The sequence below is a fragment of the Ranitomeya imitator genome, chromosome 4 (genome assembly GCF_032444005.1).
Source record: "Ranitomeya imitator isolate aRanImi1 chromosome 4, aRanImi1.pri, whole genome shotgun sequence".
Lineage (NCBI taxonomy): Eukaryota > Metazoa > Chordata > Amphibia > Anura > Dendrobatidae > Ranitomeya > Ranitomeya imitator.
The window spans coordinates 643,724,281-643,742,764 of NC_091285.1; the positions used below are offsets into that span (position 1 = coordinate 643,724,281).

Genomic DNA, 18,484 nt, shown 5'->3' on the forward strand with positions numbered 1-18,484 from the left:
CATTTGGATGATCCAGAGGAGTTTTGGGAGAATGTCCTATGGTCTGATGAAACCAAACTGGAACTGTTTGGTAGAAACACAACTTGTCGTGTTTGGAGGAAAAAGAATACTGAGTTGCATCCAACAAACACCATACCTACTGTAAAGCATGGTGGTGGAAACATCATGCTTTGGGGCTGTTTCTCTGCAAAGGGGCCAGGACGACTGATCCGGGTACATGAAAGAATGAATAGGGCCATGTATCGTGAGATTTTGAGTGCAAACCTCCTTCCATCAGCAAGGGCATTGAAGATGAAACGTGGCTGGGTCTTTCAACATGACAATGAGCCAAAGCAAACCGCCAGGGCAACGAAGGAGTGGCTTCGTAAGAAGCATTTCAAGGTCCTGGAGTGGCCTAGCCAGTCTCCAGATCTCAACCCTATAGAAAACCTTTGGAGGGAGTTGAAAGTCCATGTTGCCAAGCGAAAAGCCAAAAACATCACTGCTCTAGAGGAGATCTGCATGGAGGAATGGGCCAACATACCAACAACAGTGTGTGGCAACCTTGTGAAGACTTACAGAAAACGTTTGACCTCTGTCATTGCCAACAAAGGATATATTACAAAGTATTGAGATGAAATTTTGTTTCTGACCAAATACTTATTTTCCACCATAATATGCAAATAAAATGTTAAAAAAACAGACAATGTGATTTTCTGGATTTTTTTTTCTCAGTTTGTCTCCCATAGTTGAGGTCTACCTATGATGTAAATTACAGACGCCTCTCATCTTTTTAAGTGGTGGAACTTGCACTATTGCTGACTGACTAAATACTTTTTTGCCCCACTGTATCTCTGTCATTTCAACTCTCTGTCCTCCCTTCTCTGTTTTCCCTCTCCATTTTCCAGGAAGTACAATCATTGATCTTCAATTGACTGCCTTATCTTCCATCCCTGAGTCTTGATCAGCCCTGTTCCCTTTATCTCTGTATCATCCCTGGCATTATCCCTTCTTTCTGTTATCTCTGTATCCTCTCCCTACCTTCTCTGCACAACTCTCTTCCCCGTTTGCTCGTGCTTTTCTGCAGAACATATTGCAGATGCAGCACATATTTATGTGTCACATGAGGGTGCAAGGCAATGAAAAACTGAGAATGAGAGAGAGGGGTCTCCGACAAGACCATCAGTCATACCTGGATCCCAGGGGAAAACCCTGTAGTTCACGGGTCCCATATTTATAATCCTGCTGTCTTTTTAGGCTTAGAATAGCATTTGGGATCTCACCATACCTGGGCCTAGGCGGCAATGCTATGAAGGATCCGAGGCTAGAACGTTGACCCGGGGATCCCTTTGAGACGGAAAGAAATTTACTCTAAAGGTGGTCATAGCTCTAAAGATTTTAGGGCAAAACACACATTTTGGTAATATTTGTAGACAATATACTGTCTATGGAGGTTGGGTGCAGGGGCGGACATATCATTGGTGCAACCTATGCAGCCGCACAGGGACCCAAGAGGTAAGAGGGCCCACATCTATCTTCACAGGGGCCATCTTTTGTCTGTGCTCACCAGTGGTGGGGGGCATGGATGATGTAAGGGTAACAGCCCATTAAAAATTGCCATCATGGTCCGAATAGGGGATACTCGCCATACAGTACCGGTCGTGCGGAGAGTTATCCCTTCTTGCCACACATATTAGGCTTGTATGTGCCATTACAATAGAGCAGGGGGGGACAAGGAGCTGCCAGACACATCTGCTGGTGGGATTATTGGCCGGATCTTATCGAAATCTAAAATATTCTGAATTATCGCTTCGGATCAAATCCGAGTTGAGGTCTTTTTTTTTTTTAACCCACTAATTACGTAACGATGATCTGAATGATCTACTAGTGAGTAGTGAGTAATTACGTAACTATGATCTGAATGTAGACATCCCAGGATCCATATTTTTCTGTAGGAACGTATATACGTACGAAGAAATCCTGGTGAGGACCCTTCATCCCCCTCCGCACACACTGTCTGCAGCAGACGCTGACTAAATGCACACACAAGCGAACACAAACAAAAACATGCACACACTCTGAGGAAAGGATAGATGCAGCCTGAGCATCCTCCATCCTTCTGCTCTGAGGGGGAGAGAGACGGGAGGGAGAGAGTGCAGGAAGGTGACCAGCATGCAGGAGGAAGCAATGTGTTTCGCCTGCATCAGCAACACTGCAGTGTGAGGGGACAGCACGCAGGCTGCAGGATGCACAGCAAAGACAGATAGAGGGGAGGCAGCAGAAGAGGTATGTGCTGGGGGATTGCACCTTATGGGATAGAAGCAGGGAGAGAGATGAAGGAGGACAGAGGTATGGTGTAGGACCTGCATCCAGCAGAGGAGAGGGCTATCTGCTGGAATATCTGCAGGCATTGGCCATGAAGATGAGGAACTGAAAGGTGAGAAAACAGGATAGCCTGGCCAGGATGATGGGAGATATAGGCGGATAGCTGAGGTATAATATGTCTGAGGAACAAGCATCACTGCTGGAGGAGGATTGGAGATGGACGGTGATATGTACACAGGCAGAAGGATAGAAGGATGCATGTGGCATGAGCAGGTGGAGAAGAGGATAACGACAGGGCAAATGCACCCAGACGGCAGGGGTACGAGGTAGCGGTTGTCTGAGGAAGAGAAACATAAAATGGGATGATAATGGAACGAGACAGGCTTAAGCACTGCAGTGAATGGGAGACGCTCGTGTGATGGGGAGAAAGATGTTTGCGTCCCACCGGGAACGAGACGTCTGCAGGACGCAGTGTTTGCGGTGTACGCGAAAGGCCAAAATGTTCAGGGCAGGTGTAGAGTTGGGGTGATGTCCGACATTCTAAAACCCAACTTTAGGTCTTCCATCTACATGATGAGCGATACCAAAAAACCCCGTAACGGGTCTGTGTCCGCCAGACGCATGCCGTAGATTTATGTAACGACTCGGTGTTTTTTCTTCTTCACAGATATGGACCAGTCATAAAAGAAGATTCTCTCTCCAAGAGTGTGACTAGACAGAAAGGAAATCCCATTGAACCCCAGCATATTGGTCTTCACGCCAAAGGAATATCTACGAGGTGTAAACGGCAATAATTCGACCCCCTACTTTTGGGGGGGTAGTGGGGGTGTCTCAGGTCCCCATTACTTACCGTGGTTCTTTAAGTTTTCGACCAGGATGGCACAAGCCGCCAAGCAACTCAAAAAGATCAAGGATGTTGAGGCGCAAGCTTTGGCGGAACAGAAAGAGAAAGAGGAATCCGACCGGAAGAGAAGAAGTCGATCCCGTGATCGAAAGAAAAAGGTAAGAAACTATAGTAAGGAGAGAGCAGGGTGCTGAGTACGCAGTAAGTTGGGGATGATGACTACATCAACTCTGCTGAGAGTATTGTGCTTCCTGTGCTTCATGACATCCACCATAAATCATACTTGTCCCATCAAACATTGAGGATCCTTGCCAATAACTTGTAATGGTTGTAATATCAGTGGTAGCGTGGCAAAAGAAAAATTAACAGAAATGCAGATCTGTTGGGATTGCAGTGCAAAAGCGTAAAAACACAAAAGATGCAGCAAGACCCTCCTGTTTTTATTGCATTACTGCCAAATTTTATTATTGAGGTTCTTGGCGCACATTTGAATCAAAACTGTGTGAGCCCACCTGCCAGGACAAGGGGAGGTGAAAGGATGGCAGAGCAGCCCTGGCCTCTCGTTGCCTCTCGCCTGTGTTGTGCATAACAGGATCTAGCGCCGTCGGTGAGGTCTTATTAATGATACGTGATGTAGTATCACAGGAGAGATGTGCTCCTCCTAATATCCTGGCGGCCTTCCCTGCTGACCTGAATGTCTACAATTAATTCACCTGAAATAACTCCTACTTGGTTGCTGCCTCCATTGCTTGTTCACCATGATGAGCACGGTTTGGAAACCTCGTAGAAATAATTGCTGTTGCATATGTACGTGATTACATGTGATGGCATTGCCTGTGGTAGGCAACATCTTTCATGGCCTTCTAGGGATTTTTGTACTAGCAGATGGTGGGGGTTTAATGAGTGATTTGGCCCTGGAGGACCTCAGATGTCAATCGAAAACAGTGGGCATTGTGAAAAGCGTTGTCTCTCCTGGCTTGTTATGGGTACTCTCATCTATACGGACCTCAATGAATGACTGAGGCACCTGCTATCTGAGATGGGTTCATGATCTGGAGGTTATGGAGTTGGTTCCCAGGACTTTGATATTTAGACAGACCATCAAGAGGACATTGAAGGGGGTCCAACTCATGGCACTCCTACTCATTAGCTGACTTTAAGGGTTGTGGCTCCTTTAGTCAGCTGATCAGTGGAGGTGTCAGGGGTCGAACCTCCCTTGATGGGTCAATATCAAATTTTCCAGGAAAAAAAACGCTAATTTTCCCTCTTATATGATATAATTTTTTGGAGCTTTTTCTGGATTAACACTATTGAATAATAGGTTGAACTTTATAGATTTGAGTCTTTCCTCAAGTGATCCCCACACTCGATCGTCCCTTTAAGGGGGCGATCTCGTCCTATCGAAAACACTCATTGGAGGATTGACTTGTTCTTGTATTGATGAGAAATGTCGATGTAAGTGGCATGAAGCAATCGATCGTCCAATGTAACAAACATGTGCTGCAACAAATGTATAATTTATACTGTTATACTGCAGAGAGGCTGTGTTTGTATCATGTCTACCTTTATTGGATCATGTATGTAATCCCAATATGTAGATCAATCATTCCCCCCTATAGGGGATCCTTTACTTCCATTCCTACAATACAGAAGTTTTCTGTTAGGGGGAGAGGTAAATCATTGACCATATCCTGAGGATGTTACCGTAGTAGGTCTCTGGAGGCAGGGGCAGAGGGTGCTATGGATTCCATGCAGTGATATAGCAGGATGGTGGCATGGTGGTGTAAGCGCACTAGATGGAGCCTTGTCATTACACAAATGCATCCGCTACCTTATGCTGCAAATACGTCACCTACATCTTGACGTCAACGTGTACGTTGGTCATGGATGCCATGGATAGTATACATACTGGATTGTATTAATAACATCTCCCTGCAGACACATTTTGGGTTTTTTATAGAGAATAAAATATATGCGTTTTATGGTAAATTAGGGCAAGTTCTGATTAAAGGGTATTCCTATAAAAAGAATAAACCCTCATGTAAAATAAATGCAAATAGTTTGATTTAGCCAAAATGAATGTATCTGTAATAACCCACAAAGTGTTGCGGATTTCAGCTTTCAGCAGAATCATCAGTGGGAGAATGAGCTGTTTTACTTGGGACAGAGAGGAACGATTGTCGACATCATCACAATATGGCGGATTACAGAAAGGAAACAATGACAAAATCAAAACCAGAGAGGTCATACATTCCAGTAGGAACAAACGCTAAAAATCAACACAACGCCGCCTGAGGTCTACTCAACACAGTTATCTTTACTGCATAAGCTTGCAGCTGTTGTATACTCATACACCATGTTAATGTTTTTACCCGGTTAGTGTCGTGTATGTCCGCCAGTAGTTCTTCTTTGTCAGGTCAAGCATGTGTACTGAAATCCACTGACTTTCTAGCACCAATCTCCTTCTTCCGTTGCCAGTGCATGTGTAGTTTTATTTATTTTATGTATATAGAAGAGTTCATCGCATATTTCCCCCAAAAACATTTGTCTGGTAAAATGGCTTCCACCATGACGGAATCGGAATGGACCCCATTATCGCCATTCTGTCCAAGTTCCAGTGCCACCATTATTTTGGGATTTTTGTTCTTACTGTATATCGGTACAGAAATACAGTGCTGAATGAAGCCGTACGGCACAGGGCGCATGTGCGGTATAGACCACATACTGTAGAACGTTGCTTTCAGGGGGTTCCGCTTGGTTGTGATACCAGCTACAATGATACCTGCTCTCAGTGTGTTCCACTAGAACAACCAATAGGAGAAGACCTTATTACATATTTATTATTATGGTCAGGGTTAACCTGGGAGCCGGGAGGAGAAACAGAGGAAATGTTGTTCTAGAACAGTGATCACGCGAGATGCCGTGCCGGAGCACCGCTCAGGAAAGATGGAGAGATGTGGAAATACAGAGAAGAATCTGCAGCGCCCCATGGTCCTGGTCGTTGCAGTAATGTCATTCTTCCACCAGGGGGAGTGATATTACATCTGAAGGCAATAAAAGAGATCTCTTTACCAGGTATCACAAACCACACAACACACTTCACACTCCAGGCTGCCAGGGGGAGCCATGCTTCTATCTATTAGGGCACTCCTCACAATTAGGTAAAACTGGTGGTTTGGACAGGAAAAAAGGCAGAAGTGAGCTGGGCTTCACCCAGTTAGCTGCTATCTGAGCTCCTCTCAGGTAGTGGGTCCCTGACAGGGGTGGGATCCTGTCAGAGGCCTAGACAGAGGGTCCACGGAGCTGCGCCTGCCCCACGTGCGGCAGCATCCTAAGAAAGAGACAGCAGAAGGGAATTGTCTTGTAGTGAGTGAGAAACTAAGTCATAGCAAAAGGAGAGGAAACCAGAAGGAGTTCTGCCCTGTAAAAGGCTGTCTCCTTTATGAGGCGCAGGATTCCGGTAGCCAGAACACCGAGGGAGTAAGGATCTCTACGCTTTACTTCAGAGACTGGCAGGACAGTTAATTCCACGTTGGCTGCCCGACCTTATACCCAGGAGGCACGGTGGCAACTTGTGGGGGCTGGGGCATGATAGGGTCCCTGTAAAAAGCCTCAGGCCATCAGTCATACGGGTTTGTCCTATCCTTTCCATCAGGGGGACAGAGAGAAAGAGATTTAACATCTACAATAGTTGTGAGGACCTCACCGAGAAGCTCAGCAGTGAGGGACTACAGCACTCAGGCGCTAGAGGAAGGCTACTGACTTCCACCTGGATAACGGGACTCTGGATTTGCCTTCAGACCGGCCGGACTCTGCCTACCCTGTGATCCGGTGCTCTGGACTGAGGTCGTTGAAGCCTTCAGTAAAAAGGTAAAGAGACTGCAAACTTGTGTCCTCGTTCTTCACTGCGCCTCACATCATCAACCATCTACACTCTGGGAAGCCCTGGGGACATACTTCACCTGTGGGAAGGTATACCATCTAGCTGCCATCACATCACCCCAGTGGACCCCTAAGCAGTATCGGTCACACTGACCGAATACCACAGGTGGCGTCATGAACACTATCCCTTTAAAGACCTTTCCCCCTTTTTATTAACGGACATCCCCTAGGGCTACGGACCGGGTCAGCCACCGTGACATCCCTGTTGTGAATTCTGCTCTTGGGATCCCTCCGGTGGTTATGAGTGGTAGTGCTGCGGTAGTTGGATCGCAGCATTTATCAGGTGTATCTATTTTTTGCAATTTGGGCTGGGCTATATAGCCTTGCTTGATCCTTTAGTCAGTGCCAGTTGCCCATTGTTTTTGGAGGATTCACATCCCTTCTCGTCTCTCTTGTTTGCTGTGCTTTTCTTCAAAGATAAGTCCTGGCTTTGTTTTTGCTGTCCACCTCCTGTGGACCTTATAGTTCTGTGCATTTTCATGTTTTTGTCTTGTCCAGCTTAGTCTGTGAAGGTTTTTTTGCAGCCTAGCTATTTCTCTGGAGATGCAGATATACCTTCCATGTCTTTAGTCAGATGTGGTGTTTTGTATTTTCTGTGGTGGATATTTTCTAGTAATAATAACCGATATTCACCAATCCAAAAGCAATAGACAAAGCAGGGTGTGATCAATATGAGACTATAAAAATTAACTTTTAATAAATATAATTAAAATGGTATATAACCAAAATACCAAAAGCAAAAAACTGACAAGGACTCACATGAAAATCACATTCGCAGGAATGTCTAATACCACAAACAATCCCCGAGACCTAGGAAGACCAAATAAACATATGTCTCCAGGGAAGGTAGATGCTAACCAAAACTATGTATGTCAGCACAATTTACCAGTTGCATGTTCCATCTTATTCAATATCCATAATCGGACATATTGCATGAACCACGACTGGAATGTAAAAAAAAAAATCAGAACGATCTCACCTCTTTTCCTTTATCTAATGTGGATGAGATCCTTAGTTATTGGCGCTGTATTCGGAGAGGGGGCGCATTCCAGCCACACACAAATCCACGCTACCAATAGCAGGCTTTACCCCAAGATAAACTAAGCATTTCCCTACGCGTTTTGTTTTTTAACTCATCAGGGGAAACTCCATATTGTTTCTCCAACTCCGTGGAGGAAACCAGATGCGGGGGTGTAAATATAGCTCTCATGTAATATTAATATTAATGTAATTAATTAATTTGTGTGTGGCTGGAATGCTCCCCCTCTCCGAATACAGCGCCATTAACTAAGGATCTCATCCACATTAGATAAAGGAAAAGAGGTGAGATCGTTCTGATTTTTTTTTTTACATTCCAGTCGTGGTTCATGCAATATGTCCGATTATGGATATTGAATAAGATGGAACATGCAACTGGTAAATTGTGCTGACATATATAGTTTTGGTTAGCATCTACCTTCCCTGGAGACATATGTTTATTTGGTCTTCCTAGGTCTCGGGGATTGTTTGGGATATTTTCTAGTGTTTTAATACTGACCGCATAGTACTCTGTTCTATTCTTTCTTTTTAGCTAGTATGGCCTCCTATGCTAAATCCTGATTTCATTTCTGCGTGTGTTATTTCCCTCTCCTCTCACAGTCAATATTTGTGGGGGGCTGTCTTTCCTTTGGGGATTTTCTCTGAGGCAAGATAGGTTTCCTGTTTCTGTCTTTAGGGGTAGTTAGTTCTTAGGCTGTGTCGAGGGGTCTAGGGAGTGTTAGGTACCCCCCCACGGCTACTTCTAGTTGCGCTGTTAAGTTCAGGGTTTGCGGTCAGTACAGGTTCCACCTTCTCCAGAGTACGTCTCATGCTGCTCCAAGGCCACCAGATCATAACAGTACAACTGGCCAACAATGAGTTAATTGCATCTCAGAAGAAGGGAGGAAAGATTTTGAGCCATTTTTTTTTCCTTAGCCTGTTTGGTCTGTTCCTCCCTCTTAATCTCTGGGTGGCTGCGGAACCTAGTAATAACATGAGTGTTCAGGAGTTATTTTCTCGTGTGGATCAGCTTGCTGCTAGGGTACAGGGTATTTCAGATTATATTGTTCAGACTCCTGCCTTAGAACCTAGGATTCCCACTCCTGATTTATTCTTTGGTGACAGATCCAAATTTTTGAGTTTCAAAAATAACTGTAAACTGTTTTTTGCATTGAGACCCCGGTCTTCTGGTGATCCCATTCAGCAGGTTAAAATCATCATATCCCTGCTGCGTGGTGACCCACAGGATTGGGCATTTTCCCTGGAAACTGGCAATCCTGCTTTGCTTAATGTTGATTCTTTCTTTCAAGCATTGGGGTTATTGTATGATGAGCCTAATTCTGTGGATCAAGCTGAGAAAATCTTGCTGGACCTGTGTCAAGGTCAAGAAGCGGCAGAATCGTATTGCCAGAAATTTAGAAAATGGTCTGTACTGACTAAATGGAATGAGGATGCCTTGGCGGCAATTTTCAGAAAGGGTCTTTCTGAATCCGTTAGAGATGTTATGGTGGGGTTCCCCACGCCTGCTGGTCTGAGTGATTCTATGTCTCTGGCCATTCAGATTGATCAGCGCTTGCGCGAGCGCAGAGTTGTGCACACTGTGGCGTTGTCCTCTGAGCGGAGCCCTGAGCCTATGCAGTGTGATAGGATTTTGTCTAAAGCTGAACGTCAAAGATTCAGGCGTCAGAATAGGTTGTGTTTTTACTGCGGCAATTCTGCTCATATTATTTTTGATTGCCCTAAGCGTACAAAGAGAATCGCTAGTTCTGTTACCATCAGTACTGTACAACCTAAATTTCTGTTATCTGTGACCTTGATCTGCTCATTATCATCATTTTCTGTTATGGCATTTGTGGATTCAGGCGCCGCTCTGAACTTAATGGACTTAGAATTTGCCAGACGTTGTGGTTTCCCCTTGCAGCCTTTGCAGAACCCTATTCCTTTAAGGGGCATTGATGCTACACCGTTGGCTAAAAATAAACCTCAGTTTTGGACACAGCTGACCATGCGCATGGCGCCAGCCCATCAGGAAGATTGTCGTTTTCTGGTGTTGCATAATTTGCATGATGATATTGTGCTGGGTTTTCCATGGTTACAGGTACATAATCCGGTGTTAGATTGGAGATCTATGTCTGCGACTAGTTGGGGTTGTCAGGGGGTTCATGGTCACGTTCCCTTGATGTCAATTTCCTCTTCCCCCTCTTCTGAAATTCCTGAGTTTTTGTCAGATTTCCAGGATGTATTTGATGAGCCCAAATCCAGTTCCCTTCCACCACATAGGGACTGTGATTGTGCTATTGACTTGATTCCAGGTTGTAAGTTCCCTAAGGGCCGACTTTTCAACCTGTCTGTGCCAGAACATGCCGCCATGCGGAGCTATATTAAGGAGTCTTTGGAGAAGGGGCATATTCGGCCATCTTCTTCACCATTGGGAGCAGGGTTTTTTTTTGTTGCCAAGAAGGATGGCTCCTTGAGACCCTGTATTGATTATCGCCTCTTGAATAATATCACGGTCAAATTTCAATACCCGTTGCCTTTGCTTACTGATTTGTTTGCTAGGATTAAGGGGGCTAGCTGGTTTACTAAGATTGACCTTCGAGGGGCAATTAATCTTATTCGTATTAAGCAGGGTGACGAATGGAAAACTGCATTTAATACGCCCGAAGGCCATTTTGAATACCTTGTGATGCCATTCGGACTCTCTAATGCTCCATCTGTGTTCCAATCCTTCATGCATGATATCTTTCGGAGTTATCTTGATAAATTCATGGTTGTATATTTGGATGATATTTTGATTTTTTCCGATGATTGTGAGTCTCATGTGAAACAGGTCAGGATGGTATATCAGATCCTCCGTAATAATGCTTTATTTGTGAAGGGGTCAAAGTGCCTCTTTGGAGTGCAGAAGGTTTCTTTTTTGGGCTTCACTTTTTCTCCCGCATCTATAGAAATGGATCTGGTTAAGGTTCAGGCCATTCATGATTGGATTCAGCCCACATCTGTGAAGAGCCTTCAGAAATTCTTGGGCTTTGCTAATTTTTATCGTCGTTTCATTGCAAACTTCTCCTGTGTGGTTAAACCTCTGACCGATTTGACGAAGAAAGGCGCTGATGTGACGAATTGGTCCTCCGCGGCTGTTTCTGCCTTTCAGGAGCTTAAACGCCGATTTACTTCTGCCCCTGTGTTGCGTCAGCCGGATGTTTCTCTTCCATTTCAGGTTGAGGTTGACGCGTCTGAGATTGGGGCAGGGGCCGTTTTGTCTCAGAGGAATTCTGATGGTTCCTTGATGAAACCGTGTGCCTTCTTTTCTCGGAAGTTTTCGCCTGCGGAACGCAATTATGATGTCGGCAATCGGGAGTTGTTGGCTATGAAGTGGGCATTTGAGGAGTGGCGACATTGACTTGAGGGGGCCAAGCACCGTATTGTGGTCCTGACCGATCATAAGAATCTGATTTACCTCGAGTCTGCCAAACGGCTGAATCCTAGACAGGCTCGATGGTCCGTTTTTTTCTCCAGTTTTGATTTTGTGGTCTCGTACATTCCTGGTACTATGAATGTTAAGGCGGATGCCCTCTCTAGGAGTTTTTTTCCTGATTCCCCTGGGGTTCTTGAGCCGGTCGGCATTCTGAAGGAAGGGGTGATTCTTTCTGCCATCTCCCCTGATTTACGACGGGTTCTTCAGGAGTTTCAGGTTGATAAACCTGACCGCTGTCCAGTGGGGAAACTGTTTGTTCCTGATAGATGAACTAGTAAAGTGATTTCTGAGGTTCATTGTTCTGTGTTGGCTGGCCATCCTGGGATTTTTGGTACCAGAGGTTTGGTTGGTAGGTCCTTTTGGTGGCCTTCTTTTTCGCGGGATGTGCGTTCTTTTGTGCAGTCCTGTGGGATTTGTGCGCGGGCTAAGCCTTGCTGTTCCCGCACTAGTGGGTTGCTTTTGCCTTTGCCGGTCGCTGAGAGACCTTGGACGCATATTTCTATGGATTTTATTTCAGATCTTCCGGTTTCCCAGAGGATGTCGGTTATCTGGGTGGTTTGTGACCGGTTTTCTAAGATGGTTCATTTGGTACCTTTGCCTATATTGCGTTCCTCTTCTGATTTGGTTCCGTTGTTTTTTCAGCATGTGGTTCATTTGCATGGCATTCCGGAGAATATTGTGTCCGATAGAGGTTCCCAGTTTGTTTCTAGGTTTTGGCGGGCCTTTTGTGCTAGGCTGGGCATTGATTTGTCTTTTTCTTCCGCATTTCATCCTCAGACAAATGGCCAGACCGAGCGAACTAATCAGACTTTGGAAAGTTATTTGAGATGCTTTGTGTCTGCTGATCAGGATGATTGGGTGGCTTTCTTGCCATTGGCCGAGTTTGCCCTTAATAATCGGGCTAGTTCTGCTACCTTGGTTTTGCCTTTTTTTTGTAATTTTGGTTTTCATCCTCGTTTATCTTCAGGGCAGGTTGAGCCTTCTGATTGTCCTGGTGTGGATTCTGTGGTTGACAGGCTGCAGCAGATTTGGGCTCATGTGGTGGACAATTTGGTGTTGTCTCAGGAGGAGGCTCAACGTTTTGCTAACCGTCGTCGGTGGCTTCGGGTTGGGGATTTGGTCTGGTTGTCTTCCCGTCATGTTCCTATGAAGGTTTCTTCCCCTAAGTTCAAGCCTCGGTTTATTGGTCCTTATAGGATTTCTGAGATTATCAATCCAGTGTCTTTTCGTTTGGCCCTTCTAGCCTCTTTTTCCATCCATAATGTGTTCCATAGATCTTTGTTGCGGAAGTATGTAGTGCCCGTTGTTCCCTCTGTTGATCCTCCGGCCCCGGTGTTGATTGATGGGGAGTTGGAGTACGTGGTTGAGAAGATTTTGGATTCTCGTTTTTCGAGGCGGAGGCTTCAGTATCTGGTCAAATGGAAGGGTTATGGCCAGGAGGATAGTTCTTGGGTTGTTGCCTCCAATGTTCATGCTGACGATTTGGTTCGTGCCTTTGATTTGGCTCGTCCTGATCGGCCTGGGGGCTCTGGTGAGGGTTCGGTGACCCCTCCTCAAGGGGGGGGTGAATTCTGCTCTTGGGCTCCCTCCGGTTGTTATGAGTGGTAGTGCTGCGGTAGTTGGATCGCAGTATTTATCAGGTGTATCTATTTTTTGCAATTTGGGCTGGGCTATATAGCCTTGCTTGATCCTTTAGTCAGTGCCAGTTCTCCATTGTTTTTGGAGTATTCACATCCCTTCTCGTCTCTCTTGTTTGCTGTGCTTTTCTTCAAAGATAAGTCCTGGCTTTGTTTTTGCTGTCCACCTGCTGTGGACCTTATAGTTCTGTGCATTTTCATGTTTTTGTCTTGTCCAGCTTAGTCTGTGAAGGATTTTTTGCAGCCTAGCTATTTCTCTGGAGATGCAGATATACCCTCCATGTCTTTAGTCAGATGTGGTGTTTTGTATTTTCTGTGGTGGATATTTTCTACTGTTTCAATACTGACCGCATAGTACTCTGTTCTATTCTTTCTTTTTAGCTAGTATGGCCTCCTATGCTAAATCCTGATTTCATTTCTGCGTGTGTTATTTCCCTCTCCTCTCACAGTCAATATTTGTGGGGGGCTGTCTTTCCTTTGGGGATTTTCTCTGAGGCAAGATAGGTTTCCTGTTTCTGTCTTTAGGGGTAGTTAGTTCTTAGGCTGTGTCGAGGGGTCTAGGGAGTGTTAGGTACCCCCCACGGCTACTTCTAGTTGCGCTGTTAAGTTCAGGGTTTGCGGTCAGTACAGGTTCCACCTTCTCCAGAGTACGTCTCATGCTGCTCCAAGGCCACCAGATCATAACACATCCCCCTTGAAAACCGAAGGGCCCGGATCCGAGTACCCCACTGCCCTAACGGGGGCGCTCCAAATGTTTTCTATGGTTAGGAATAGAATTGGTACGAATCGATTCCCATGACCCAGTCCAGTAGCCAATGTCATTATTCTGTGGGCAACAGTCTGGAGGAGTTCGAACCCCCAACTTCCACCCAGCATCCACGGCTCTAGTTTTGATTAGCTGGTCTGGTGCGACATCACATGTGCGTCACGTCGGATATATATACATATATAAAGTTAAATAAATGTCTTTCTATCTCTTAGACCAGGTTTTCATATGTCCGGGTTATTCATATCAGTTTTTGTGCCTTAGAGGGAATCCGTCAGCAGCTATTTGCTATGTAATCTGACAACAGCATAATGTAGAGGCAGGGACTCCGATTCCAGTGACGTGTTACTTAGTTTATTGGGTGCAGCAGGTGTGATCAAATCACAGTTTTCTCTGCTGTAGATCTAGCACAGCTCAAATGCTGAGCTGTGTATAACCCCGCCCACTCCACTGATTGGCTGCTTTCTGTATACACTGTGTATTGACTAGGGGTGTGGTTGGACCAGGAGGGACGAGAAAGCTAGTCCTGTAGTGATAATCTCCTGCTGATAAAGCACTTATTTTATTGAAACAGCAAAACACAGCCTAGTAAGTGACACATCCCTGGAATCAGGGTCTCTGTCCCTATTTTATGGTGCTCTCATATTACATATCATAGTAACATAGTAACATAGTAACATAGTTAGTAAGGCCGAAAAAAGACATTTGTCCATCCAGTTCAGCCTATATTCCATCATAATAAATCCCCAGATCTACATCCTTCTACAGAACCTAATAATTGTATGATACAATATTGTTCTGCTCCAGGAAGACATCCAGGCCTCTCTTGAACCCCTCGACTGAGTTCGCCATCACCACCTCCTCAGGCAAGCAAATAGTAACATAGATATCAAAAACCTACTGACAGATTCCCTTTAACTGATGACAGCTGATGTCAAAGTAGCATCTATTGTTATAAGACTTTTTCACCAGTTCCTACTAATTACCTGGATTGAAAAACGTAACATTTACCATTTTGTAAGGGGTCCGTTGCAGGAACAGATGCATGAATTTGAAAGATCCTGTAGCAATGGGTATGGTCTCAGTTTTTCCTTTCACTGCCATGTGGTGATGGGGGACGGAATCCGCACGGATATGGCGGTCCTATTGGACACCTCATTATCATGGCCAGATCCAGTCTTGCTCCATCTAATCATCTTGTAGTCTTTCCCGTCCCTCACCCTTGTATATAAATGAATACCCTGGGGATCAGATGAGACGGTGCGTCAGAAGCGCTTTCATGTTTATCCTTTTGCTCCTTCCTATAACATCAGGACTTAATTACACCCCGACATCACATAAGAGCATTAGACACAGCATTTTAGGGTCTGACGCACTGACGCCCATGACAAGGAAGGGAGAAATCCCTTTACCCACCAATCCCTCATGTATAATTTACGCTGACAGCAGGAAACATATTTGGGACTTTGATCTTCCTTATCGAGCAGACGAAAGCCCTGACATTATCTGGAGGGTCTTTATACAGTAATATGCCTGTTTTATAAGGAAGCGTAGATCTATTGAATGGATAAGTCATAAATACAGTTGTGCTCAAAAGTTTACATACCCCGGCAGAATTTTTGCCTTCTTGGCCTTTTTTCAGAGGATATGAATGATAACACCAAAACTTTTTCTCCACTCATGGTTAGTGGTTGGGTGAAGCCATTTATTGTAAAACTACAGTGTTTTCTCTTTTTAAACCATGATGACAACCCAAAACATGCAAATGACCCTGATCAAAAGTTTACACACCTTTTCCTAATACCGTGTATTGCCCCCTCTAACATCAATGACAGCTTGAAGTTTTTGTCGTAGTTGTGGATGAGGTTCTTTATTTTCTCAGATGGTAAAGCTGCTCACTCTTCTTGGCAAAAAGCCTCCAGTTCTTGTAAATTCCTGGTCTGTCTAGCGTGAACTGTGCACTTGAGATCTCCCCAGAGTGGCTCAATGATATTGAGGTCAGGAGACTGAGATGGCCACTCCAGGTCGACTTAGCCTTGTGTTGTCATGGATCGTTGTCATGTTGGAACGTCCACGTTGGTCCCATGCTCAGCTTCCGGGCTGATGATTGCAAATTTGCCTCCAGTGTTTGCTGATAACGTGCTGCATTCATCTTTCCTTCAACTTTGGCCAAGTTTTCTGTGCCTTTGTGGCTCACACATCCTAAAACATCAGCGATCCACCTCCGTGCTTTATAGTAGGAGTGGTGTTCTTTTCATCATAGGCCTTGTTGACCTCTCTCCAAACAACATTTATGGTTGTGGCCAAAAAGTTCAATTTTTCTCTCATCTCTCCAAATTACCTTGTTCCAGAAGTTTTGAGCCTTGTCTCTGTGTTGTTTTGCGTATTGTAGGAGAGATACTTTGTGGCATTTGCACAGTAATGGCTCTGCTACATAGGTACATGTACATACACACACACACAGCTTTGCTACATATGCACATATAGACACACACAGCTCTGCTACATAAGCACATATACATACACTCATAGCACTGCAACATATATACATATAGGCACACAGCTCTGCTACATATGCATACACACACACAGCTCTGCTACATATGCATAAAGACACAAAGCACTGTCATATATAGACACACACAGTTCTGCTCCAGATCCATATATAGACACACAGCTCTGCTACAAGCACATATAGACACACACAGCTCTGCAAAATATGCATATATAGACACACAGTTTTGTTACATATGCACATATAGACACACAGCTCTGCTGCATATGCATATATAGACACACCCAGCTCTGTGACATATGCACATATAGACACACACAGCTCTGCTACCAGCACATATGGACACACACAGCTCTGCTGCATATGCATATATAGACACACCCAGCTCTGTGACATATGCACATATAGACACACACAGCTCTGCTGCCAGCACATATGGACACACACAGCTCTGCTACAGATGCATATATAGACAGACACAGCTCTGCAACATATGCATATATAGAAACATAGCTCTGTTGCATATAAATACATAGACACACACAGCTCTACTACAAGCACATATATATACACACAGTTCTGCTACAGATGCATATATAGACACAGGTTTGTGACATATGCACATATACCTACACATACAGCTCTGCTACATATGCATAAATACACACAGCTCTGCTATGTATGCCTATATAGAAACACACAGCTCTGCTACATATGCATATATCTAATATATAATTGCCTAGAATACTACTTCCTGCAATTTGTGCCAACTTCCTGTCCGGAGCTAATGTCTGGAGCTAATGTCCGGAGCTAATGTCCGGAGCTAATGTCCGGAGCTAATGTCCGGAGATAAGTGACGTCAACAGTGTCCAGTGTCTGATTGGTTGCCGCCTGCTGCGAGCGACCAATCAGAAACGTGCCGTACTGTGACACACTCCGCCCGCCATTTTGGTGTGATTTTTGAATTTTTACCTCACAGCAAGTTTCTACTGCGTGGAGGCGGGCCCAGTGACGTTGCTCTTCAAGCTCCTGCCGAATTTCGTCAAAAAAATGATAATACCATTTACCAAAACTATATATATTTAGTTGTGAAGTGGTTCAGTGACATTTTCACACCAATTTTGAACTTTTGTTTGGTGTTTTCTCCATATACTGCCTATTATTCACTGACTGTTATACTGAGAGACTGCCGTTTATTAACCTCTTCTTTGCCACATTGGGTATATTGCTCTATTATTTGCCACATAAGGACATTGTCCATTATTGCCCAGCAATTTCTCTGCAATATAAACTGCCTATTTATTAATATCTGCATTCCTGCAAAGAACTATTGCCTATTATTAACTGGCTATTTTCCTACTACCTGACACTGCCTCTTATTAACCTGTTGTTTGCCACCACCACGCTTAAAGCTGTTTAGCTTAGCCAACATGAGCTCTAATAGTAAGGATACTAATGACACAGAGCCCAAAGCTGCTGATGGGGCACGTAAGATTAGGTCTGATAGAAAGTATACTAATAATGCAGAGCAAAAAGACGCCGATGCCGCACGTAAGCGCAAACAGCGTGCTAACAAGAGTACAGAGGATAGATGCAAGTGCCTGGATACTGTTAAGTATACTAATGACACAGAGTCCAAAGCTTATGATGGCGCACGTAAGATCAGGTCTGATATAAAGTATGGTAATGATGCAGAGCGAAAAGCCGCCGATGCCGGACGTAAGCGCAAACAGCGTGTTAACAAGAGTACAGAGGATAGATGCAAGTGCCTGGATACTGTTAAGTATACTAATGACACAGAGCCCAAAGCTGCTGATGGCGCACGTAAGAGCAGGTCTGATATAAAGTATGGTAATGATGCAGAAAGTTGTCGTCTGATGTCTTTCATCCCTCCCCTCATAAGCATGTTCATGGATCCTGTGTAACTGTACCTTAAATAACAAGAATTGTCAAGAGCTGGTGAGTGCAGCCATTTTTTGTTCTT

The 18,484-nt window shown here is 44.6% G+C and overlaps 1 protein-coding gene across 9 annotated transcripts in view; it reads left to right on the plus strand.

Annotated features, from left to right (window-relative positions):
• Window positions 1–2,130: 2,130 nt before the first annotated feature.
• The window catches only part of ANK1 (ankyrin 1), a 422,616-nt gene continuing 406,262 nt past the window's right edge, over window positions 2,131–18,484 (plus strand). For 5 of the 9 annotated variants that reach the window (XM_069766914.1, XM_069766920.1, XM_069766918.1 and 2 more), the window contains exons 1-2: window positions 2,131–2,265; window positions 2,972–3,306. In XM_069766914.1, the coding sequence (XP_069623015.1) occupies window positions 3,181–3,306 (126 nt within the window). In that variant the 5' untranslated portion in view covers window positions 2,131–2,265; window positions 2,972–3,180. Of the gene's footprint in view, window positions 2,417–2,971; window positions 3,307–18,484 lie in introns of all 9 variants that reach the window. The other 4 variants (XM_069766924.1, XM_069766921.1, XM_069766917.1 and 1 more) reach the window with 4 other exon arrangements.